The 8,378-nt window shown below is 41.6% G+C and overlaps 1 protein-coding gene across 1 annotated transcript in view; it reads right to left on the bottom strand.

Moving 5' to 3' along the window:
* LOC119416586 (DNA (cytosine-5)-methyltransferase 3B-like) overlaps positions 1-8,378 on the bottom strand; it is a 261,265-nt gene that overhangs the window by 184,924 nt on the left and 67,963 nt on the right. Inside the window, exon 4 of the mRNA XM_037683776.1 lies at positions 4,910-5,025. Coding sequence (XP_037539704.1) covers positions 4,910-5,025 — 116 coding nt within the window. The remainder of the gene's footprint in view (positions 1-4,909; positions 5,026-8,378) is intronic.

The following is an 8,378-nucleotide window of genomic DNA, read 5'->3' on the forward strand; positions in this document are numbered from 1 at the left end:
TATGTATGCACCTCCAAGGCAGTGCACAGTGATAGATTCTGGTGAGTGGAGGGAGAAATTTTATCAACAACCAGGTGCAATGGGGGAGCCAGAGGGTGGCCAATGGTGGCCTTGGCCACCATAGATTAATCTTTGGTCACCCAAAGTGTCATCCAAATCATTTGAGGAAAGTTAACATTTAAGTAGGGCTGGACGATATGGCCAAAACTTTTATCACGATATAGTTTTTAATTTCGGTCGATAATATAATTTGATATCGATATAAACAATATAAAAGCCTCAGAAAAACTTCAAACTATACAAATAAATTAATGTTCACCTTTTATTTGTATTTAGCCTTCAAAAAATTGAAATCACTGTCAAATAACCATAAAATTCTCAACTTTGTCAATATTAATAGTTGTAACTTTAAACAACAACTTTAAAATTGACAGCATTGAAATTCGTTGTTAATGAAATAAACTTTTTGGGTGTCGTTATTGATGAGAAGCTGACACGGAAATATCCAAAAATGTGAAGCCTGATGCCCTGTCTCGCCAGTTCTCACCACCGAAGGACACCGAACAGGAACCAAACATCCTACCCTCATCCTGTGTGGTTGGTTCATTAACCTGGTCCATTGAAAAGGACATCTTAGAGGCCCAGAAGTCTGAACCTGACCCTGGGACAGGCCTTCCTGGCATTATGTTTGTACCCACCAGTATCAAGGCTAAGGTACTCAACTGGCTCCACACTCACAAAATTTCTTGTCACCCAGGTGTTGCTCGTATGCTAGCTCTGATTAAGAGACACTTCTGGTGGCCCTCCATGAACGAGGATATAAAGAACCACGTAGCTGCTTGCCCCACATGTGCCAGAAGTAAGACTTGCAACTAGCCTCCAGCTGGAAAATTACAGCCAATTCCCACCCCTAGCCGCCCATGGTCCCATATGTCTCTAGACTTTGTTACTGGGTTGACCCCCTCTGATGGTAAAACCGTTATTCTCACTGTCATTGACAGATTCTCTAAAGCAGCTCATTTCGTTCCATTGCCCCAGCTTCACTCGGCCTTGGAGACGGCCCAGCTATTGGTCCAACATGTTTTTAGAGTTCACGGCATCCCATCGGACATCGCTTCTGACAGAGGACCCCAATTCATATCCCAGGTATGGAAGAACTTTTGTAATTCCTTAGGGCCCTCTGTCAGCCTAACATCAGGTAACCACCCACAGTCCAATGGTCAGGCTGAACGGGCCAATCAAGAATTAGAGGCTGCCCTCAGGTGTGTGGTGGAGGACAATCCCTCCACATGGAGCCAACATCTGGTATGGGTGGAATATGCCCACAACACCCACACATCATCTGCTACTGGTATGTCTCCATTTGAAGCCTCCCTTGGTTACACTCCACCATTGTTTCCCAGCCAGGAAGGTGATGTAGCAGTTCCCTTTGTGCAACATCACTTCAGGAGATGTCGTCGGATCTGGCGCCAAACTAAGCTCGCCCTGCTGAGCACGGCTGCTAAAAACAAGGAGATTGCGGATTGTCACCGATCTGCAGCTCCATCTTACAAGGTTGGACAAAGGGTCTGGCTGTCTACCCAGAACATCCACCTCAAGGACACCCCACGTAAGTTGGTTCCCCGCTTCATCGGTCCCTTCAGCATCACACGTATCTTCAGTCCCACGGCAGTCAGACTCCAGCTACCCGTATCTATGCGGATTCACCCCACCTTCCACGTGTCTCAACTCAAGCCCGTCGCAGAAAGCCCACTGTGCCCTCCTGCCGACCTCCCTCCACCCCCCCGTCTCATTGACAACCATCCAGCCTTCACGGTCCGCCGCATCCTGGATGTTCGGTGCCGGGGGTTCCAGTATTTGGTCGACTGGGAGGGTTACGGTCCAGAGGAGCGCTCTTGGATCCCAAGGTCCTTCATCTTGGACCCCAGCCCCATCACCACATTCTTCAGGGCACACCCAGAGAAGCGTTTCAGGTCACCAGGAGGCGACTCTTGAGGCGGGGTAATGTAAGGATCCTGCCCGGCACCTTGCCTTCCTCTCTCCTCTACACTCCTAATTGGCTCCAGCTGCAGATGATCAACTCAACACCCAGGAGGAGTATAAGAAGATTCAGGAACCACTCTGCAGGCGCTGGGACATTGCCTACCAACGGTAGTTGTGTTCTGGCCAGTTATTCTGTGATATTAGTGAAAACTAATATTGTGTTTTTTCTCTATGCTTCCTCAGAGTTTGGATCTTGCTGTTACCTGCCCTGCTTGAGTTCCATATGAACTGTGACTCCTCCTGCCTCTCTACAATTGCTGGATGCCTTCTACCACTTGCCTAAATCTTCTTGTTGCTTCACCTTGTGCCACTGGACACCATCTGGACAAAATACCTTGTCATTCTGTTTCCTGCTACACACTGTAAGAACTATTCAACAAGATATATTCTCATCCAACTACAGCCCTTTAAATTACCGCTCTCTCCCCAGGTGTTCTCGTTCCCTCATTGATGTTTTATTTATCACAAACCTTTAAACAAACACTTTAAATTATTATCTGAGTCCTGAAGACTGTTCAGTTCTGGTCTTTCATTCTGGGTACACACGCAATCATTACAATTTCATCAGTTGAAATTATTAAAATGTTATGATTTGGTTGAATATAGTATTTTACAAGTCATGTATAAAGCTCATAAAAATATTAGCCCCAAATCTTCAATTGAAATTTGTAAAAAATAAATATAAAAAAAGGAGTCAATATAACTTAAGGGAATGTAAATGTTTGTAAAACCTCCATTTAGAACTAGTGTGAAGGAGCTGTGTTGTAATTCAGGGAACAGGGTTATGAATTGTCTTGATATCACCATAAACATTTCTAAAACAATTTATATGTTTAAAAAGATGATTACGTTAAAGTTGTTGGGAAGGTTTAGTACCAGGTGAAGGATACCTGAAGTTTTTTTGATTTCAGTTTGGAGATTGTTCAAGTCAAAGTTGTTGTTTGTTTGTAGTTATTTTGTAGTTTTTAAATTAGGGGCAGATAAGAATTTTTTTCTTCTTTCTTCAACCTTTTCATTCAATATTTTTTTTTCTTTCTGATGAATTTGTTTTATTTTAAATGAATGAATTAATGATAAAAACAGAACATGCAGCGCTGGGGGTGTTTCAGGGACACGTTGGCTCAAACTTTTATTGTGCTTCATCTTGTGACTCATCATCTTGTGTCAGGTGGAACAAGTTCGATGTTCCAACCGCGAGTTAGAACGACTCTCCGTCACATTTTGCAGCACACTGACTGAAACCTGCAGTTTACTGGATCTTAGAAAGATGAACCACTTCCAAACCAGCAAATTAGTCTTTCCTCTCTTATCAGTGATGTCATCTGCTTCTCTTCGCTTGTGAAAGTTGTTCAGTCACATTCTGACGATCATGGAACTCTTTTTGAAGAGAAAACTTAACGCGCGTTGGAGATTAGCCTAGCTTAGCCTGCTACCACTAACGCCTTCTGGACTTGAGCTCTGCGTAACATTACGTCACCACGCACTTAGGTAGCTGTGTCGCACCTTTTTCTGTCCAGGTTGAAACTGAAGTGGCCGCTTCAACCCGAACAGAAAAAGAAATACGTCAGTGATGCACTGTAATCCAATCGAAATATCGAAAATGTGCTTAAAACTCATATCATCGTTATTGAATAAAATTATATCGCGAGATATATCGATATCGAATTATTGACCAGCTCTACATTTAAGCAATATAAAAACTAGAAAGCATAGGTTCCTCAAATGTTAGGGTGGTCAGTTTATACATATTTATGGCAGTAGCCATCTTGGATTTTAATATGGTAACCCAATTTTCAATAGGGACCTTTCTTACACCCAGATTCAGCCACACTAAAATGGCACACTTTTTCATTAAGTTTTACACATCCAGTGTGAGAACAGTCAAAACTATGTTTATTCATTCAAACTTTGTTTATACTGATTAGTCTCATTGAGCCATGTGGACACATTTACAAGAAAGAGCTGTTTAAACAAAGAACAGAAGAGGAACAAACAATAATAGACAGTCATATAAAATTAACATTAAATAGAGAAAATGAAATAAAAACTAAACAAAAAACAGGGAAAAAATCAACGAGACAAAAACAGCTACACTATAAAGTGGTGTAAAATACTAAAAACAGGAACATGGTTGCATTGGTTTTGCCATGAAATTAGCAGGTTTTAAAATCCCTTAAAGAGGTCAAGGTCGAGAGAGTCAGATCTTTTTGCAAGGTGTTCCAGGTTACAAGGGCAGAGTAAGAGAAGGCCTTTTGCCAAGTTCAGTCAATGCTGAGGGTACACTGCAAGTAATTATGTCCAGAGAGCGTACGCTGCAGTTGCATTTACAGAGTGACATGTAGGAGGAGATGTATGAAGGCAACAGACTGAGATTGGATTTAAAGGTGAAAATGTACCAGTGAGAGAGTATGGTATGAAGTTAATGATGACCAGTTAACCTGTGAATACAGGGTGCAAATAAACCAAACCTGAACCCATCGGTGTATGAATGTGATCTAAAACACTGAGTACTCTCTACAGATTCAGAGTAGCTTTGTAGAGATCTAGTAGAATGCTGTGTAGATGGGCAAATAAGAGCACAGGTTATATTGTGAAGCGCTTTGAGTATCTTGACTAGATAGAAAGGTGCTACAGAATCCAAGTACAGTCCATTTACCATCCATTTAGTAACTGAGACTCTTCCACAATTCAAACTCTGAGCACTAACAGATTGAGCAGCATCTTGGTTTAAAACTTTGGCATGGAAAATATGCATTCCTTTAAGGAATGCTACGTTTTCCCTATCTCAGCTTTGCAGTGAATGAACTACCAGTGCTGAAAATAACGTTTCTAAACTATAAAACTATGAACACCAAAATAAACTTACAGTTGATTTTTCTGAAAATTCTACGGAGCATGATGTTGTGACTGGCGAGTCCAAGCTGGGATTTTCTTCATCACTTGTCACAATGCAGATATAGTCTCCCTGTTGAATTCCTTTACCTGCAAACAGCATGAAATGAACAACTTCATTGTAAGTTTTTTAAGGTACAAAGCTTCACAAACTGCTGAGTGTCAGAAAATTGGTAATTTATCAAAGGGACAGTTTTGCATGAAAAATACCAAGAACAACTGCTAAAAACAGACGTCGACAATACAAGCTCAAAATACCTCAATGTAATTAATGGCATTATTTTTACTTTAATGCTCAAGCTGCAGCTCCTCGGACCGATGAAGTCTTTTGGATGGAAAACGAAACATTTCAACAAAATGAAACTGTCCAGAGGGCCTGACTTAACTTTGTTGGATTTTTCTACCTGGACTATTGAGCATGATTCAGCTAGTTTTGATTTGTCTAAATACTTTAGAAAGTTTAACTGTGAGGAAACAACCAGTGTGTGGTGAAGCTACTTTAAATTTTCAGCAAAGACGCACTACTTGATCTATACAGAAATTGACAGAAGGATGACCCAACACTCACGACAAACATTGATTCAAACATGTCAACCCCTTTGAAGTACCTGTATACTGACCCTCAGAAATCCTCAAAATTCATAAACAAATACTGCAAGTACTGTCACACGACACCTTATTTACAACAATATAAATTTTATGTTGAATGTAGATATACACAACTGAAATATACAAAGCACAATCCAAAAAAACACCTCAAGTGTACCTCTCACCTTTCCTCTCATAAAGCACAGCACGGCTAAATGTGTTTTGACCTGTGGTTTGTTTCAGGGAAGGAGACTGAAAACATGGGCGGCTGTGGCTGAGTGGTTAGAGCAGTCGTCCTCCAATGCGAGAGTTGGGGGTTTGAATCCACCAGCAGTCACATGTCGAAGTGTCCCTGGGCAAGACACTGAACCCCTCATAGCCTCTGATGTGTGTCCCATCGGTGTATGAATGTGATAAAGCTCTGATTAGTCTCTTGAGAATGATTTGTTCAATTAGCTTTGTAGAGATCTAGTATAGAGCTGTATGAATGGGTAAATGAGGCACAGATTGTAGTGTAAAGCACTTTGAGTATCTTGAAATAAGATAAAAAAGGCGCTATATAAGTACATTCCATTTATCATTTACCATAGTCGGACCTGCAGCAGCAGATCACACACACTTACTAACGTCGTGAAGGCGGCGCAGCTGAAGAGGATTATTATTTAATATATGTAAATAAAGATCTAAAAAAATAAACCAATATATGTAAATAGTTTATTTTTTAGACATTTATTTTGTAGTTACAGCTGTTTACTATATGTGCCTGTGTGACAATTGGGACAAAGCTTTGACTCAAATATCAATCAATCAATCAACCTTTATTTAGACGGTAAATCCCATTGAGCCTCGAGGACTCATTTACAAGAGAGACCTGATTTAACAAAGAAAGATGACAACAATGGACAAAAGCAACAACAATAAACAGTTATAAAAAGTCATACTACAGGTTTTTTTTTTTACAAATAGGATGGCTAAAAGGAAAAGGTAACTTAAAACAAAAAAACAAAAAAAAACAGCTAGATTCCAAGACAAATGTAGAAAACTAAAAACAGGAACATGTCTGCATTGGACCCTGCCAGGAGTCCAACAGATTCTTAAAGCCACTTAGAGAGGTCAAAGGTCGAGAGCTTCAGATCTTTTTACAAGATATTCCAGGAAACAGGAGCGGAGTAGGAGAAGGCCCTTTTGTCTAGTTCAGTCCTCACTGAGGGAACACTGCAGGTAATGATGTCCTGAGAGCGCACGCTATAGCTGCACTCACACAGAGACATGTAGGAGGAGATGTATGAAGGCAACAGACCAAGAAGTGATTTAAAGATGAAGATGTACCAGTGAGAGAGTCTGCGTGAAGTTAATGATGTCCAGTTAACCAGTGAATACTGGGTGCAGTGGTGGGTACGATAATCACAGCCAGTTATGAATCTTAGTGCACCATGATAGACAGCATCCAACATCTGCAGGGTTCTTGTAGGAGCGTTCATGTAAATAATATCACCATAATCAATGGAGGGAAGGAAAATCACAGATACAAGGCGTTTTCTAGCATTCAGGGTTAGACAGGATTTGTTTCTGAAAAAGAAACCCAGTTTAACTTTCAGTTTCTTTACCAAGTGTTCCACGTGGAGCTTAAAAGAGAGATGTGAATCGACCAAGATACCCAAATATCCTGATGCATGCTCAATAATCCAGGTAGAAAAATCTAAAAAAGTTAAATCTGGTCCTCTGGACATTCAAAAAAACAAAACAAAGCAAATCAACAAAAAAATGTAGAAACGTTTTGTCTCTCATCCGAGAGACTTCCTCAGTCTGAGGAGCTGTTTTCAGCTCAGTCTCTTAAATAGCACCGTCTCAGGGTGGATCAACCAGTTTTGCTGCTGACAACCAAAACCAGCTGATCACATGCTCAAGAAGGACCATCAGCCTAACAATGGGTCATTAGCACCTGATGGCTGTTTACTGTTCACAGAGGGCTGAGTGATACTAGCAATCACAGCATTGTAAGAGGGGGACAGTTGAACACGGAGGCCTCCACCCCTGTTTAATGATGGACGGTTTCTTTTCACAAAGATGGCCTCCTTTACTCCTCTCGCAAACCATCGTTCCTCTCTGTCCAGGATGTGAACATCTTCATCCCTGAAAGAGTGACCGCTGGCCTGGAGATGAGTGTAGACCGCAGAGTCCTGGCCTGATGATGTTGATCTTCTGTGCTGGGCCATCCTTTTGGCCAGTGGCTGTTTAGTTTCCCCGATGTAAGACTGATCACAGCCCTTCTGACACTGAACAGCATACACAACATTGCTCTGTTTGTGCCGGGGGACTGGATCTTTGGGATGAACCAGTCTTTGCCGTAATGTATTTTGGGGTTTAAAAGCCACTGGGACGTTATGTTTAGAAAATAAACGTCTCAGTTTCTCTGATACTCCCTCAACATATGGAATGACCACTGGTCTGGGTCTGGGTTCCTCCTTTTCACCTGTTGGCTGACTGGAGTCCTGTTTGGGTTTCTTCTCTGCTTTCAGGAAGGCCCAGTTAGGATATCCACATTGCTCTAGAGCCTGTCTTGTGTGGGATTTCTCCTTCTGCCTGGCTCCTGAGCTAGTGGGGACGCTGTCTGCTCTGTGATACAGAGTCCTGATGACTCCTAACTTGTGCTCCAAAGGGTGATGGGAGTCAAACTGCAAATACTGGTCTGTGTGTGTGGGTTTGTGGTACACCTCAGTTTGCAAATGTCCTCTATCAGAGACTGAGACCTCACAGTCCAAGAAAGCCAACCTGTCATTTTTTACATCTTCTCGTGTGAACTTGATATATTTATCCACAGAGTTGATGTGGTCAGTAAAATGTTGGACTTCCTG

The sequence above is a fragment of the Nematolebias whitei genome, chromosome 11 (genome assembly GCF_014905685.2).
Source record: "Nematolebias whitei isolate Nwh7 chromosome 11, NemWhi1, whole genome shotgun sequence".
In the NCBI taxonomy this organism is placed as follows: domain Eukaryota; kingdom Metazoa; phylum Chordata; class Actinopteri; order Cyprinodontiformes; family Rivulidae; genus Nematolebias; species Nematolebias whitei.